Below are 18296 nucleotides of genomic sequence, written 5' to 3'. Positions count from 1 at the left end.
TAATTTATAAAACCCTATTTTGAAAAGCTGTAATATTGGCCAAAATGTAAATATAAACAGGATGCAATGATTTGTAAATCTCATAAACCCATATTTTATTCACAGTAGAATATAGTAAACATATCAAATGTTGAATTAAATTGAACCATTTGAGGATAATCAGGTCATTTTGAACCTGATGGAAGCATCATATCTGTAAAAAATTGCTCCAGGGGCAACAAAAGGCTGTAAAAGTAAGCAGGCTCTAGAGACAAACAACACCTCAGAGCTTTGGCTACTCACCTGAAGAGGTATATTAAAAAAGCCGAAGCCAGGAGAATAAACAGGGTATCCTCCACCACACCATCCAAAGTCTACTTTCAATGGTAGGGGAATAACAAGAGAGTAAATCTTACTCCACAACTCTAGAGGCCAAAAGCCAGTTGCACAAGTCAGCATGAACTGCAGCATATACCAAGGTGAGGCTTTGTCCCCACTCCTGCTCTGCATGGGCCTGAACCCCTCAGGGAGATCACCACAAAGGATTAGGGTTAGGGTTAGGGTTAGGATACCAGTTCCAAAGTGGAACAGTCATCAGCCACCTCCTCTACATGGATGACATCAAGCTGTACGCCAAAAGTGAGCAAGACATCAACTCATCGATCCACCTCACCAGGATCTACAGCAAGGACATTGGTCTGTCATCTGGACTTGATAAGTGCAGCTGAATGGTGTCCAAGAGAGGTAAGGTGATCACAGCTGAAGGGGCTGAACTACCTGAAGGCAACACTGCAGATGTCCAGGACAGCTACCAGTACCTTGTATCCTGCAGACAAATGGCAACCAGGATGAGTCCACAAGGAAGTCAGCCACAACCAAAGACCTACAGAGAGTCAGGCAGGTCCTGAAGAACCAGCTGAATGGGAAGAACAAAGTCCAATCCACCAGCACATACTGGTGCCAGTCATCAGATACCCTGCAGGTATAATAACCTGGCCAAAGGAGGAGATAGAAGCCACTGACATCAAGACATGAAATATATATATATATATATATATATATATATATATATATGTGTGTGTGTGTATAGGTACTGTGATTTTTTATTAATTTTTTTTTTAATTTTTAACACAAGGTCCCAACCTTTTCAGAATTGGTGTTGTAATCTCCCATCATGTCTTGATTCTTCCCCTTACAGTCTGACTGAATTCTGCTGACTTGGCACAAAGTCAGGTCAGGTGTTCCTACTGATCGGCCCTGATGGAGCTCAGTAATTAGATGGAGGAATAATAGTTTGTGTATGCTGGAATTATTCAGGCCCCTGAAGGTCAGCAGGTCTGTGGTCGTCCTGGTCTTCCTGCAATGAGAAACTTTAATTAGAGCTCTGATCCCTGTCTGATTACATTTAGTGCTGTCCATTGACCACATTCATCAAATTATTGATTCAGTAATTATGATCATCCTCAGATTGGGCTAATCCACCGTAGGGTACAGATGAAGAAGGAGAGAGTCGGATGAATTATAGGAATAAAAGAGAGATTGTGTCAGATGAATGAAATTTGATATGTGCAGCTTTTTATCTGTGCAATTAAAGAATAATCCCAGAGTGATTGTATTTCTCACAGTAATGTGTTTAACAGAAGCTGCTGCTGAAAGCTGTGACTCAAACAGCTTAGTTCTGATTCATACTTCCTGACACGGCTAATTACTGTTCTTAATGGTAACTATTGAAAAGGGCTTCATTACAGCACACTGTTAAATATTTATTACTAACCGAGGGAGGAAACAGAACCTTTTAGAAATGTTCAGATTTAGAATTTAGGCAGGACTGCAGCAGCAATCTGAAGCTTCCAGGTGATTTTAAAACAAAATTCTTCAACATTTTATAAATTTAGGTTTGAAACCAGAGTCTAAGGGTGCAGGACTGAAGTTACAGCTGCTGTAGATTCAACAGGAGGAAATAAAACTGCAGACAGAAAATTTATCACACACTAACTTGCTCACTGTGTTTTTTTTGTTCCAGCCACAAAGAATAAAGTTAAATTCAAATGAATCAAATGACAAAAATGCCAGAACCTCCTCGAGGACAACCAAAAGTCCTCCATGGCGTCTCCAGATTCATTCCAGGCCAGCGTTTTTGCATTGGGGTTTGGAAAAAAGCATTAAGGGTTGGAATTGGGGGGTTAGATCACCGAATGATTCCCGAGCAGCACCCGAGCACCGCTGCTGCTCACCGCTCCCTCAGGGGATGGGTCAAATGCGGAGACACTCAGGTGTGTGACAATCAGTGGATCTTTCTTTCCTGAACCCCTCTTTCACAATTCGAGCCCTATGACTCCTGGCATTGTCATCTTGGAATATGCCTGAGCCATCAGGGAAGAAAAGATCCATTGATGGAATAACCTGGTCCTTCAGTATATTCAGGTAGTCAGCTGACCTTTGACCTCATTCTTTGAGCACATAGACCTGAACCTAGACCGGACCAACTGCAGCAACCCCAGCACTGCCCCCAGAGGATAAAACAAGTTGGAAACCTCATATAAAATATAATAAAGTCTAAAATAAAGTAAAACACATTCTGGACCATAAATCCCTCCACATTCTCTGCTGTTCACTGGTCTTATTGTATTTAAGTTATTTAGGGCCATAAATGTTTATTATCATCATTATCTATGTTACTAAAAAAGGGCAAAATAATTTATAATACTGGTTAGAGGATGTAAACGTGTATTTTTGGAAGTGTTACTGGAGTTCCATAACAAAAGTTTTATGTAATAATTGTAAAGAGAATGAATAATAAAATGGGAAGTAAACAGACAAGTATTAGTTTCTAAATAAATGGAATAAAATAAGCTCACGCTTCCTGTCCTTTTTGAACATGTATGTAATCACTTTTTCTTTGTTCAGCTTATTTGTTGTGTTGTTCAAAATAAATCTAGGCAATCAATCAAAAGAGATTGTTTGAATTAGGCATTAATTAAATATTTAGATATTAAAACTCGTAAGAATTGAAGTGAAATGATTCAATTTTTTCATCTAAAGGAAGAACTGGCTGTAAAAACAGATGCAGGAAATTCAGAAACACTGATACCTGAGAGGAGATGGATGTTTTTCCTTCCTGCTTTGCTTGATATTAAAAACACAAGTTCACATAGTTTGTCTTATTATTCTGCAGTTTATTTTCTTTATCTTAAAATAAAACTCTGAAACAGTTTCCCAGGACAGATTTTTGGACGAACAATAAGATTTTAGCTTTCATATGTTTTGTTTTCTTGCTGCTCAGCTTTATTTCCCTCTGGAGGAAGGTGTTCGCTCAGCAGATCAGAACATAATGGATCCGTCCATGCACACCGAAAGGCAAAGGAGGACATAAATCCCTCCTCCGTCTCAGTCCAATAATGTTTGTTTTCAGTGCGTAATAAGATCAGAACAATAACTCCACATGTTCACTCCATTCATGCACAGATAAAAACAAACTGCCTGTTGTGCTTAAAATAAGAAAACTGATCCTGAATCAGCAGCGGTCTGCTCTGAAACTCTGCTGCTCTGCAGGGAGGGGGGGTTTGTCATAAATAAAATTTAGAAAATTAGGCAACATATCTGAAACCAGAACCTTTTTACATTTTTTTGAATAAATATAAAACAGAAAGGTTTTTTTATTTGTGCATTTATTGACTGTTTTGAATCTGTGCTGTCCCCCAGGGCCCCCCTCCCCACCCAGAGACCTGGTCTACACTCTGAAGCAGTCCACCCTGATCCTGGACTGGTCCCCGCCGTCTGACTCCGGCGGGCGGGCGGACCTGACCTACAGCGTGAGCTGTCGACGCTGCGCTGGGGGGCAGTGTGAGCCGTGCGGGGCCAGCGTGGGCTTCGTTCCTCATCAGGTGGGACTGACAGACAGAACCGTGACGGTGGTCAATCTGCTCCCAAACACCAACTACACCTTGACTGTGGAGGCCCTGAACGGGGTGTCAGAACTGCTGCCCAACAAGAGGTTCTACACCCAGGTCAACGTGTCCACGAGCCTGCCTGGTGAGTCCGAGTTCACTATCAGAACCTGGTGAGACCCACAACACACAGTAACAGAGACCGGATGAATAAACTGGAGCAGAACAAACTTTCACATTGTTCTTAGGGTCAGCTCAGTTCCACTTGTAGTCTGACGCAGTTGATTAGCAGTTATTGAACAATAGTGGGGAAAGATAAGATGAAGAGGAGGTCTGAGGATTACTTGGATGTTTATGGACATTTGAGGATTTTTCATCTGAAGCAAAATTACACAAAGACCATTAACAAAAAAGTGTTTACTTGAACTCTGATGTGTTCTTGGTGGGAGAGAAGACATCTCTGTGCAGCTTCTCACACCTGACCTCCTCAGTTCCTCTCCTTCAGGTCTTCATCCCTTGTTCCTGTGAGGAGGTCTGAGGACGGACGTTTAACAATGTCTAACAGACTTAAGAGCCTCAGAGCGTCCAACTGCATTACCACGTGCATGTTCTCGTGCACACTCGCTGTAACTCTGACAGAAGCAGAGCTGCTCTCACAGCATCCAGAACCAAACAGAAACCCGTTTGAAGCAGATGTAAAACCTGACTCAGCGGAGGCAAACATGACCCACAACAACATCAGGACATAAGCCCCTCCCCCCCTCCTGAGCTCCAGAGGAGGACGATGCTCATTTCTCTCTTCAATCGGCTGTGTGTGTGTGCTTATTATGGGGTATTAGAGCAGGAGTTGTCCTGCTAACCGTGTCTTCCTGCAGGATTGGACAAGGCTTTATCAGAGTGTGTTTGCAGGGTTTCAGAAGACTTTTGGTGTCAGAGAGGATTTACACTCAGAGTTTATGTGAGGGAAAGAAGGAGCTGGGCCTCAGAGTTACATCCTGAGTCTGCCTCAGCTCATCGTAGAGCCTTTGGTTTGAAAGTTTTTGGCTTCTAAACGCAACCAACTGATAACTACTGTCATTCATGTGGGGGTTTGAGGTGAAATCTATCCAGAAAAGTGTGGTCCGATGAGGAACAGCTAAGATCCGGAGCAGAAGCCTCAGGAGCATCCCTCAGGGTTCCCAGGCCTCTGAAAGGACCTGAGCTGGAATATTTCAGATGGAAGGTTAAATCATCAGTCAGCCGAGGGGTCCAGGTTCAGGAATAACTAATGTCTTTAGTGCCTCAGACCACTGTCCGTCTGTCCTTCTTCATTTCTGCAGATCTGTAACTTCTTCAGCTACAATAAGTTCATCTCACTGCAGTCAGCAGCTGGAAGACATGTTGCTGTTTGTTACGGAGCTAACAGCAGCCTGTTCTGAAGCTCAGAGAAACTCAAATAAATGTTTAAATATTCATAGTTCAATCTATTTATAGAAATCAAATGGGATGCTGTTTAATTCTCAATAGCAGAATCACTTTCTTTTTACCTAATTCAATTTCAGGATGATATCTTGCAAAGTCAGCGTGTTTGTTTTATGGACCCTGAGTTCAGCAGACATGCAGCTGTACCTCAGGACAAAACATTAACCAATGTGAGCGCCTCCCCTCCAAGACTTATCTTCATCAAAACTCAGTGACCTTTAGAAATACTACAGGAGGGATTTGGAAGCACATTTTCTCTCTCCTTTCACCTCATCGTCTCTTTATTACTTAGTGCTTCTTCCTAACCTCCGCCTCCCTTTGCTGCCCCACCGTATCCTTCCTCCTCTCCACATAAATTCATTATTCTTAGATGGTCATTTCTCTGCTGCTTCTCTTTCCAGTCTGGATATAATCACCAGCTCCCCGCTCTTCCCCCTCCTCCCCTCTCCTCTCTGCTCTAAGCTATCTTTTCTGGCAGATTCCTGTCTTTCCTTCTCAGGAATATATTTGTTTTTCCGGCCACACTAAGCTGGTTAGTAATGGCTTTTTTTTTCTTGAGCCCAGCAGCTGAGCGCTGTAGAAAGCCTGGAGGATTTTGTCCTATCTTATGCACAAAAACACAAAGATTCACTGAAGGTCCATTTATTTCAGTTCCACACATGAGAGAAAACGTGTAAGACTTTGTGACATTAAACCCAGACGTGAAATGAGTTCTGTAAAAGCATCTAATTGCGCTGCACGGCTGCACATGCATGGTGGAGGAGGGGACACCTCACAGGCAGATGAGGTTTTATCAGAACCTTCCAGGCCACCGGAGAAAGAGGGAATTTTTTGCATGGTGTTTTACCGTAGAAGCAGGCATAAGAGGGGAGAGCAGCTAAAGTAGTGTGAGCAAAACCAGGGGATCAGTTTAGCCTAAAGCTCCCAGGCTGGTTTAAGGTGCACGAGAGGTTGCTCTGCACGCTATGGGTCACATGCTCGTCGTACAGCCTCCACATACTTCTGCTGTTTACATGTGTGATGGCTCCAATCCTTCCACAGAGCAGCTTTTTACATGTGCGACGGCAGCGTACTCAGGCCCCCGGAGAAGCATCCAAAGCCTTTTAGCCGAGGCAGAGAAGAAGACAGCGCTGCAGGAAGGTTGCCGAGATGAGGTGAAGGTGCAGGTCATGGAAGCGGGGGGATTGGCATTTCAATATCCTGAGAGGATTACTGGCCGAGCTTCAGATGGTCGGTCCCCACGGAGCTCCAGAGGCCTCAGAGATGGATGCATAAAGAGAGGAGAGAATGTAGAGGCAGGAGGGATACAGAGGTTAGAGAAGCTGAATGTGTTCTGGGTGCATGCACACAGCAGAAACACCAGAATCTATCTGTTGTTAAAGAAATATCTGTGGAAACTGCAGAAAAAGAACATTTACAGGAAGCAGGGTGAGGATGGAATCAGATGAAGAAATCAAAGTGAAGAGAAAAGGTTCATTAGATAATACACAACATAAAGATCAGCTGTGATTTAATTCTGGCTTTTCCTCGGTACACCAACACAGATAGCAGAGAACAAATATCTGAGAACGAGATGAGGTAAAACAACAGAACAACTGAAGAACCGTTCTGCAGCTGATAAACCAGAACCGCTCCATGTAGGACTGCATAGTCAGAACCATCAGGTTCAGGAGAAAGTCACTTGTGATTTTAACAAAGAGAGATAAAAAGGAGGAATATTACAGACTTTGAAGTTTTCTTTAATCTGCAGCAGGTGATCAGGTCAGAACATTTGCTGAAGTCAGTCTGATCTAGTTGAACATATGTGTCACAACTTGATTCCGTTTCTGATCAGCTGATGAATGACAGGTGCTGTCATTAGAAAAGCATAGGAGGCACCTATTATCCATCTCTAATCGGACTTTTTCATTTCATTTTTCTTCTTCTGTCCAATTAAATGTGGCCTGAACAGAAGCGTGCACGCACACCAATCATACATCAGCACGAGCAGCTCAGCTGTGAGATGAGTGCTATTACTTTTTATTGGTGTTTCAAGTTAAAAACTATTACATAAAACCCCACGGGATTGTTCTGAAAATCTCTCAAATACTATAAAAACTGTTCTCTTTGAAATATCTCATGAACCGTGGGATGGATTTTATTGAAACCTTTACAAAGTAATGACCAAATGAGCCTCTTTAGATTAGGACAGATTACATTAGGTTTTTGTGTCAACCCAATTCAAAATGGCTGCCAAAGCTAATTTTGCTAAGACAAATGGTCCAAACTCATTCTTTTTTACAGATAATGAGATAAATTTGGAGTGGTAACGTGAATATAACTTCCAGCTATTTTTCTCATGCTAACCTTCATTTTTATAATCCAAAATGGCCACCTCAGTTAGCATGGCTATAACTCAGTCAGTTTTAGTCATATCTATCTATAAATTAGTGTGCTAGTAGCTGAGAGGAACCTCCAGCTGTAGACCAAGTTCTAACAGTCTCAAATATATCTAAACTCACTCATCGTCAGAGATGATGAGCTAACATTTGGTTAAAACTTTGCCATAAACTGTTGTTTGTTAGCAAAATATCTCATGAATCACTGAACAGATTTTCTCTCTGAAAGTAACCTTTGGATGCACAACTACAAATGACCGACCTTTGGAGTCATCCTGATTAAAGATGGCGGCCATTGCTAAATGCACCAAGTGACCGTCCCCTTCATTATTTCTTCATGAATTTTTTAGTTATATTTCCACAGCTGATTGTGAGAAGAGGGATCAAGATTGTAAAACCTCAGCTGGGATCTTTAATCAGACAGAACTGTTGGTACATATAATAATAATAATAATAATAATAATAATAATAATAATAAAAATAAAATGACATTTCCTTTGAGTTAAAAAGGCTCTTGTTTCTGTTTGTAGATTTATATTGTAGAATAATCAGAGAAAAACTGCTGCATGTTTTTTTTCTTTACTAAAGCAAAGAGTAGAAACTCCTCTTTGTCGTTAAGTTTCCAGCATCAGCACCACCCGTCTCCGCCTCCAGCCCTCTGCTGGAGCCATTTGGATCCTTTTGCCTCCTTAATTAGAAGTGATGGGAACGTGAGGCTTCAGCAGGCACCAAATGAATAGAGTCATCAAGCTACTTTTCAGGACTATAGCCCAGCCACTTAAGATGCTTTGTCACCCTGTGATGGGAATTTTAATTGCCTACCTCTTGGCTATAATTGGAGTCTATGAAGAGGCACTGTGAGAGTCTTTAGCATGTGTGCTCTCTGTGTGGGGTTTGAACTTGTTCTTGTTGTTTGGGGAAGTGTAGGAGCAGACACAAAGCTTTGTGCTGCTTGATGACACTTTGGCAGAACGTTATCCTCATAATCAGCGGATTATTCAGGGTTTAAAGGTTGCCTTTGATGCACAAAATCCCCGTGAGGAGACACACACAGGTGAAAACTCTTATCGTCACAAAGAGGCTTGAAAGGAAAGTTCAAGCTTGTGAATTCTTCTCATCTCCGAGTTTCCCGCCTGATGCGTTGTGAGGTCTCCATCGGAGAGCTTGGCAGTGCTCGTTGCTGTTGTTGTGGGTTTTCTGCTGAAGTTTGGCAGATCTTTTCTGTGAGATGGAGACAGGCGGAGACACAGCTGTCTCTCTGAATGACAAGACACTTTTCTCTGATACGAATGAGACAGAAAACTCTGCCACACATTATTATATCCTGTTTCCACAACCAGTTTCCTGTCGGTTGTTGGTCCAAACTGAGCTCAGGAACAGGAACATCTGAGAAAAAGCTTTAAGTGGTTATTTCTAGTAAGCTTTGGAAAAACAAACAAGGCATTTTCCTGTAAAACACTAAAAAAGCAAAGAATGTTCTAATTATATTTATCTTGGATCTTTTGGATCTTCTGGCTTTTATCAAAGTTTCATTAAATAAGTATTAACTTCAAATGTTCACACCTCAGAGTCAAACTGGATAAAAACCTCTGAATGATGTCATGTAATGTTTACTGAAAATAAAGCTGTAATTGGTTGAATCATCTGTCTATCACTACATTATTAAAGGCTAAATTTTTAATCAGTGAGTGTCAGACTGGATGTAGTGCATGTCATTTTAGGTTCAGCCAGCAGGTGTCGCTGCTTCACCTGCTGACATGGTTGAAGCGTCACTGTGGGAATTAGCTTTATGTTTTATACTCTGCTGCATTCTGAATGAAACTACAAACCTTCTCATGTTCGTGTTTGTGTTGTGTGGTTGGGCAGCACAGTGGAGTTCTCTTCTGTTGGTTGTTCTTATGTTTCTGTTTTCTGTATTTTGGCTTCTGTTGCCCAGATTGAAACAGAATTCAACTCCTGACAGCTGATGCTCTTTGTGGGACACATGAGACCAGATATGAGGGGTGTGTGGAGATGAGACGATGATTTACCCTCTCTGCTGAGATGGCCATTCTCAGCTTGTGATCTCAGGGAGGGTTTTTATTTGTTGTTTGCTCCAGGCGAGTCTCTCTGTGTCAGAGATTAGACTGGACCTCTGCCTTCAGGCTGCAGCACTACGGGCCCATTCAGAACCAGGAAGCATAAATCAGACTGGCTCTCTGTCTGTTCAGAACCAGGGAGCAGGTTTTCACCTCTCCAAGGTGGCTCTTTGTTGTCAGATTTGACAGATTTGTGAGGCTGTGAGGGGAAATCCTGCAGGTGAAACATCTTTTAGAGTCAGACTTCACACAGAGAGCTTTCATGCTAATTTAATTGACATCTTTTCCATCTTTTCGGGACAGTCGGTTCCTAGTGGTTTTCCACAGCTGGATTATGTTGATCTGCTTGTTTGAATGTGTCATAAAGTGAGAAGCTCTTTGTCCTCCTCACTGCTCAGGTCTTTCTTTCAGCTGCCTACTAACTGACACATAGGTACAGTCAATTCTGCAACATGTAATTTAGTAGTTTAGATGGAAATGTGCCCCATCCAGGTGTCTTCCCTGCAACGTGCCTCCCACTCCCAGTCTAAAATAGTCTGTCAGAGTGTTTGTGTGTGTGTGTGTGTTGTGTGGGAGGGGGGTGGGGGTGGGTGGAGTGAAGAGCCGGGACTAAACACATCTCCTCCTGTTTCATTCCTACAGTGATGTGAATGATAATAACTGAAGATAATGTGTTTGTGACTGCAGCTGCTCTGCTGCTGAAAGAAGCCTGAAGAATCTGCTGTTCGTTCTGCAACCTCCAGTCCTCCTGCCTGCACGCAACCACACACAGATTTTCTTTCTGCACATCCAACAAACTAGATGTTTGAAGTGACATCAGTGATCAGATATTTGGACATGAATTCATGATTAACTGGGGATTTTTCTTGCTTGGAAGAATCCAAGCATCAGGTTCTGACCTTAACCTGCCTTAAAATTCAGATTTTACTCTTCAGATTTAGATCTTTGACATGTTTAATTTCAACTCTGTTTTCACTCATTTAAGATTCAAGGTTTATTACAAAGGTGCTGGATTTTAAAAGATTTAGTTTGGAGGGTGCTACAGAGATGCTACATTTTTTGTGATAAATGAAAGTGTGGAACAGGATTCAGTGAATATGAGTTTTACCTGATGTGCTGCTCATCACTGTGATGATGTTAACAGATCATTCTTGACCTCCTGAAGCTTTAAAACTACACTTGACCAAAGACTGACTCCTGAAAGGAAAAGTGGATTGTGGCCATAAAGAATCAGAACAAAAAGGAAATGAAAGTTCACATAATTTGTTGCACCTTTGAATTACCTGCAGTCTGAACCCCAGAGGGATCATTGTTCTCTCCATCACTCCTGTCTGCAACTTTAACACTCTTTCTTCCATAAAATCTCTTCTTTCCACTCTCACAAAGTCACTCAGTACCTTTAATATGCGTGGACAGCAGGAGGTTTGCAAATGTCGTAGAGACAGTGAGAAGTGGAAGAATGAAGCCTCCTCCTGACAAGATGAATGTCATCTCCTCGAAGCACAAACAGGCCTGCAGGGACGCAGCCAGTCCCCTGACAGCAGAGCTGCAGACTGAGTTGTGTCGAGCAGAAACAGAGATAAGGAGATGGAGAGAAACCCCATGAATGAGGGTGAGATGCTGAGGCCTGCTGGTGCTGTCGCCCCTGGGGAGAGAAACTCCTCCGTCTGTCTCCTTTGATAACGAGACCGAGATGCCAGTCGCTCCTTGGCTGCTTCCTCTCACAAAGACTTGTGAGTCTGCAGCAGCCAGAGTCTCAGCCTGGATCAAACTGCACAGAGACCTGATCTCCTCCTCAGCTGGCAGTGCTGGGCAGCTACATTTTCATCCAGTAGTTAAACAAATTCATTATAATCAGCTTTGTGATTGGCTGATAAACTTCAGTCTGCATCACAGACAGAATGGCAGCTTCTGCCAGAAAACCTGGGTCTCACAGGAACCCATCGAAGCTGATGACATAAAGACTGACTTTATTTTTTAAAATAAACTGTTTAATTTCCTGTCTACTCCATTTTGAGATGTGGATATTGTTATAACTGATATTTTAGATGTAATAATGAAAGAACAGTGCAGTTTGTGCAGCTGGGAGGTGGCAGTGCTGTGTGTTTAGATACACAATCATAAAACTAGGAAACAAAGATGTTTAACTGCTTCATACAGCCTCTATAATATCACTGACAGGTATTTCTGTCTGAAGCTTTGATTTTAGTTGTCAGTGGATCTCAAGTCTCTTTAACGTTTTACTTTTTGAATTGTTTTAATTATTCATTTTATTAGAGCTGTAAAGTTTTTCTCCATAAAGAGAGAGAAAGTTTTATGTTTCTTTGTCGTTTTGATTCTGATAACATGAGATGGATCAAATGTTCTTCTTCAGTCCGTGTTCTGGTTCCAGAAGAGACCAAACAGGGACAAAATGGCTGTCACTTCATCACAGAACCTGTTTGTGTCCGATTGTTGTGAAGAGTTTCTCATCAGCAGCTGTGATGAGTCCTCACCTGTGGACTTACACACACACACACACACACACACACACATCAACTCATCATCACACTTACATTACTGCTGAGTTTTTATGTGAGTCGGCACCAGTTTATTCCTCTCAAAAACAAAACTGAACTCATCTTTTCTTTTTACACAGACTGCTGTGTGTTAGAGGGGTGTGTGTTAGAGAGGTGTGTGTTAGAGAGGTGTGTGTTAGAGCAGTGTGTGTCAAGTATAAAACATTTCCAAGCGTCTGCAGTGAAGCAGGCGCTGTACCGGTCTGTCGTGGTGAAGAGAGAGCTGAGTCAAAAAGCGAAGCTCTCGATTTACCGGTCGATCTACGTCCCTACCCTCATCTATGGTCACGAGCTTTGGGTAGCCACCTCAACTGGCTCCTCCACGTCGAGAGGAGCCAGTTGAGGTGGCTCAGGCATCTGGTGAGGATGCCTCCTGGATGCCTCCCTGGTGAGGTGTTCCGGGCACGTCCCATCGGGAGGAGGCCCAGAGGAAGACCCAGGACACGCTGGAGGGACTATGTTTCTTGGCTGGCCTGGGAACGCCTTGGGATTCCCCCGGAGGAGCTGGCCCAAGTGGCTGGGGAGAGGGAAGTCTGGGTCTCCCTGCTTAGGCTGCTGCCCCCGCGACCCGACCCCGGATAAGAGGAAGAGAATGGATGGATGGTGTTAGAGGGGTGTGTGTTTGAGCGGCGTGTTAGAGCTGTGTCTCTTGTTTCTGACATCCTGTCTAATTATTCCACATCAGCAGTGTAAGTTTGCACAGAGCAGCAGTGTAACTCTGTAATGAGCAGCCGTGCAGCTCTGAAGAAATGCTGTGAATGTTCAAACCCAAATCAGGAGACAGTCTGATGTTATAGAAACAAAGTTTTCCCCACTTTGTTCCTTCAACACTTACAGCTGTTTGACAATGAGGAGTGTCAGGTATTATTTTGATTTCAGGTGTCCAGCAGTACAGGGTCGGAGCAGGTTAGGAGTGCAGGCAGGAAAGTTTAGATACGATTCAAAGTATAATAACAATACAATGCAATTCAATCTGAGTTTTGATTCAACACATTGAGATTCAATGCAATATAATCCAGCAAAGCAAAGAAATAGACACGTCAGTTATTGAGACCTAATAAAAATGGCCTCTCACAAACAAATTTTGTAAACAGAACATGTAGACGTGTTAGAAGAGAGATTAATCAAAGGTTAAAGGTCATAGGATGAGCAGGAAGTGAAAGGTATCACATGGTCAGTGGAGAATAAAGTAAAAGCAGAACAATTGAAGAAAACGACATTATTTAAAGTTAAATAAGTTCTAATTGTTTTGTTTTAAGCTGAACTGAGCCCTGATGCTGCTGATGACTCTCCTTACTTTAAAAATTAAACCAATTCCAATTCATTATTCTTTTGTTTTTTTGTTTTTTTTTTCACTGACAACTCATTTCATACTTAATTAGACATGGTTTAATTAGCAGTTAAGCACATGGGGGCGGTGCTTGGGGATTATTGTAATGCAGTATGTGCAGTCTGTCATTTGTTGACACAGAATCAAAGTGCTTCTTCCTGTCAGTAATGAGATTGTTTGCTTTGTGAGTGCAGCCATTACACAGCACATTTAATTAGGAGGGAGTTTCATCTTTTCCATTGTTGCTCTGATGAAATCAGAGTTCACACTGCATGCTGGATTATCTGTATACATCCATAATCTTTGTTTCTGCCTCAAACTCTGGTGTCCTCATCGTTTAGATCTCCTCCTCTTCCTCTGCAGCTCCGTCTCTGATCAGTGAACTGCGAGCGGAGAAGGTCGAGCAGAAGAGCGTTATGTTGGTGTGGAGGGAGCCCTCGTACCCCAACAGCAGCCGCACAGAGTATGAAATCAAGTACTTTGAAAAGGTAAAACTTCTGCTTCTTCATCTTTATAGTCATAAAAAATAATACTTTAATCCTTTATGTTTGATATAAGAAGTAGAGAATTAATTTCTTTACATAAACTCTTCTGATGGGAACATTTAGAACCACACACCAAGGGTCACCTCAGAACGAAGGGTTCTAAAACCTAACCTGGTGTTTTCTCTTCATTCTTTATTATCGTATTTGTGTCTCAGTTACTGAACCCAACTCCTAATCACAGTTACAGACCTGATCTTGGATCATGGTTTGTCGTGTTGCAGCTTATTTACAGAAACCTGACTGAGACCTTATTGTTGGACCGTTTGGTTCTGACAAAGTTTGCATCTTTGTGTTTTGTTTGGATAATGTGCATCAGAACATTGTTTCTCTACACTGCCTTCTAAAAGTACTGAAACAGTAAAATAGATTAAAGTGAATTAAAATTAATGTCTTCTTGTTAAGCCTTTGTTATAATAACCTCGTCAAATTTGAGACCCACTGACATCACCAAACTTTAACATTCTTCTTTTTCAGGCTTTCAGCCCCTTTCAGTGTGTTTGTTTTGGGGGAATCGGTCCCTTCAGTTTCCTCTTTAGGAGGTAAAATTGTAGCTTTATAGCGTTAAAGTCTTGAGATGGACTGGGCCAGTCCAGAACCTTCCACTTCTAGCCTCTGATGAACTTCTTTGTTGTTTTGGGTCATTTTCTTGATCTTAGAATGTCAGACCAAATGTTTTTGTAGATTGTAGAACAGTCTTTAGTTCTTCCATCACTATGATAAAGGTCCATCTTTGTCTCATCAGTCCAAAAAACTTGTGTCCAGAATGTTTGTCTCTGTACTTTTTGGTATTTTCCAGTCTGTCCTTGAAGTTCTTCTTGCAAATGAATGGTTTGCATCTTCTGTACTTCTGTTGATGAAGTTTTGGGTGAACAGTAAATGGTGATCCTTCACTCCTGCCCTCTGGAGCTTGATGCTTATGTCACCAACAGCTGCTTTAGGCTTTTTTTTTCAAAGCTCTCACAATGTTTTTGTTGACAACTGCTGCTTCCCTTGGTTTTCCTGAGGCCACCAGTGGTTTCTTTCTTCTTCAGGAATGGCCAGAGTTTGTACAATGGTTCTGATTGATTTTCCTCGTTTTCACCAATAGACAGCTGTCTGGTTTTCATGTTTATTCCACATCTACAGCCTATATATTCAGTCTACAGCTGAAAAAACCAAATCTGAATCTGAAGGAGACATGCAGATCTATTTATTGTTTGCATGATCAGTGTGACAGGACACGATATCATGATCAATCATGAACAAATGTTGATGATTCATTCTGGAACATTTACTAATCCAAGCTGAGATCATCACAGAACCCTGATCCAAGCCCAGAAAAATTATACATTTTATAGCCAATAAAAACTGAACATGTGACCCAAGAAGGAGAGAAAGACAAGCTGAGGATCCGATGAACAGAATCGAGCAGTTTTTCTGTCCTCAGTTGTTCCCAAAGTGTAGAGAATTATTTCTGGATTCAGTCCTTTCATAAAGATGACCAGCTCTTCATCACAGCAGGACTCTGTGATGTGAAATGATGTTGACTCTTCCTCGTCCTCCTCTTCTTCGTTCCTGCAGGAACAGAAGGATCAGAGTTATTCCACCGTGAAGACCTCAGCCACTCGGATCAGCATCAACAACCTAAAACCTGGAACCACTTACGTCTTCCTCATCCGCCCCTTCTCAATACCGGCTCCTTCTTCATCTCTGTCTTCCTCTGCTCTCTCATCCTCTTCTTCATCCTCTACTTCCTCTTCCTCCTCCTCCTCCTCCTCCTCCTCCTCCCCCCCACCCATTGATTACGGAGCGTACAGCACCCCCCTGGAGCTGCAGACACTTGGAGAGTGTGAGTACTCGTGGTTTGAAGGTTTCTCCTCTTCCTCTTCTCTGAAGGAGGTGGCTGGTTCTGATACCAGACCGTCAGATTCAAGCTAAAAGCAGACTTCTAACATGAGAATGTCAGTTTTAATTTTTCATTTTACTTTAATTTAACCAGGAAGGAGACTCTTTTTCTGTTTCCAGCTTCTCTTAGCAGAGATCGATTGATGTAGTGGTGACTGACCAATAAATTATGATGTGATAAAGAGTTTAAAAGAGTAAAATTCCCACTCAGCAGGTTCAGTCAGAACAGTAATAATCCAGAAGTAGAACAAATGTCAGCTCCCTTTAGTTTCCCTCCATGTGGTGCTTTTGTCTCTGAGCAGTTAAATTCCTGAGCTGCGTTTAAATATGAATATGATAGTGAGCAGGTGTGGATCTCAGTCTTTATCTTTGTGTTGGTCCAGTGGCGCTTGCGTCCAGTGAACAGAACCCGGTGGTGATCATCGTCATTGTGTCGGTGGCTGCTCTCATCGTGCTGCTCTCCATGGGGGGGGGACTTCTCATCTGGAGGAGGTATACTGTCCCCTGTCCTGACCTTGTCATAACCTCAGCACCGTGTGTGTGTGTGAACAAGTTTATTTTTCATATCAGGATCAAATCAGGAATTCAGCACGTTGTTTTATTTTATATAAAGGTTGTTTTTACCAGTTTCCATCCATCCATCCTGATGTCACCCTCTGGTGTTCAGGATGTTGGGCCAGTATATATTATTCTGAATATCCTCATAATAAAGCCTCTCATTTCATAATAATAATAAGAAGAGAAAAACTCGGAGGCAATAAAAAACTCACTTTCTACTGATTTAAGAGATGAGCAGAGGCAGGAAGACAAGTCCAACTGTCTGTTTCTTTACTCTAAAGTCCAGAACTCTGATTGTGACCCAGGTCCAAGTTCATTGTGTTGTTGTCAGAACAGGATCGCTGCTCACAGCAGAGTGGGATATAAACAGGGATGGCTAATAAAACTAACATGTTTGGTTCTGTGTAAAGGATCCAGGTTCATCTCTGTGTTGTTCTGACTCATGTGTCCCAGTTTGCTCACACAAAAACAGGTCTGTTTTATTGTTCTGTAAAAGTCTGTTTCTCTTTTCAGCACACCCAGAAGTAAACAGCAGCTGTGTGTGTCATAAATTACATTTTTTTACTAACTCCACACAGAAACACGATGTGGATTTAGAATCAGGTTCTGTTCATGCCCAGCTGCATTCCCTGAGTCGGACATTGTTAAAGGGATGCAGCATGAAATGAAACCAGCTGATAAATGGCTCAACACACAGAAAGGGTTAAATCTGATTTCAGAGGTGGAGCTGGTGATGAAGGTTGAAGTCTTCAGTCTGGTCTAAGATCAACTGTAATTAATCACTATCTTAATAATTGAGACAGAAAAAGCTTTCTGGTCAGATTTCTGCACCAGATCCTACATCTATGAACAGAATACGTGATCCTCCCTTTGTAAGTCTTAAAGACAACACTGCCTTCAGCCTTCAGTGAATAAATAATATTTGTCACATTTATTTCCCACACTTTGTGCATTAGAATGGTTCTCCAGGGTTCTATAGAGAGAACGTTTGATGTTTCAATTAGCATGCAGGTGTTTCCACAGGCAGTCACACACTCACACACACTCCTCTCATCTTTAGTCTGTTAGCAAACTGAGTCCTGATTACTGGTTAGAAAACCAAACCTTTCTACAGGTGGAGATTTAGCCTTTCATTTGTCACACATTTTATTACCATTTATTTAACCAGGCAAGTTCCACTAAGATCACATATCTGTTTTCCAAGGGCGGCCTGGGCCTGAAGGTTTTTAGACCGGAGCAGCTGGAGAAAACCCATGCAAACATGTGATTGGTTTACTAAAACTCTAAATAGTAAATCAAAATCAACCTTCAGCAGTTTCTCCTTTTTTGTGTTTTTAAATTTAAACCTCATGTGTGAATCCAAACAAATGTAGATCAGATCAGTGCCAACAACAAATATAGTTTTTATAACTAAGATCTTAGTTCCAGTTCCTGCAGAGACAAATATTCAGTTCTTCCACCCTTCTTTGTGCCAGCTGGTTCTGTTGGTCCCAGTCCAGATTTCAGCTCCAGGACTGTTTTACAAACCAGACCTTTGTTTTCACTCTTAACACTGATGAGCATTTAGAGAAGACCATCCATGGATCCAGAGCTAAATGACAGTACCCAAACCACCACCACCCTCAGGTACTCTAATAT

At 42.0% G+C, this 18296-nt stretch overlaps 1 protein-coding gene across 1 annotated transcript in view; it reads left to right on the top strand.

Moving 5' to 3' along the window:
- LOC108249348 (ephrin type-A receptor 7) overlaps positions 1–18296 on the top strand; it is a 114752-nt gene that overhangs the window by 83564 nt on the left and 12892 nt on the right. Inside the window, exons 5-8 of the mRNA XM_017438687.3 lie at positions 3682–4011; positions 14035–14159; positions 15777–16044; positions 16484–16592. Of these exons, the coding sequence (XP_017294176.1) occupies positions 3682–4011; positions 14035–14159; positions 15777–16044; positions 16484–16592 (832 nt within the window). The remainder of the gene's footprint in view (positions 1–3681; positions 4012–14034; positions 14160–15776; positions 16045–16483; positions 16593–18296) is intronic.

This window comes from Kryptolebias marmoratus, linkage group LG5 (assembly GCF_001649575.2).
Source record: "Kryptolebias marmoratus isolate JLee-2015 linkage group LG5, ASM164957v2, whole genome shotgun sequence".
In the NCBI taxonomy this organism is placed as follows: domain Eukaryota; kingdom Metazoa; phylum Chordata; class Actinopteri; order Cyprinodontiformes; family Rivulidae; genus Kryptolebias; species Kryptolebias marmoratus.
This window is presented reverse-complemented; position numbering and strand designations above follow the sequence as displayed.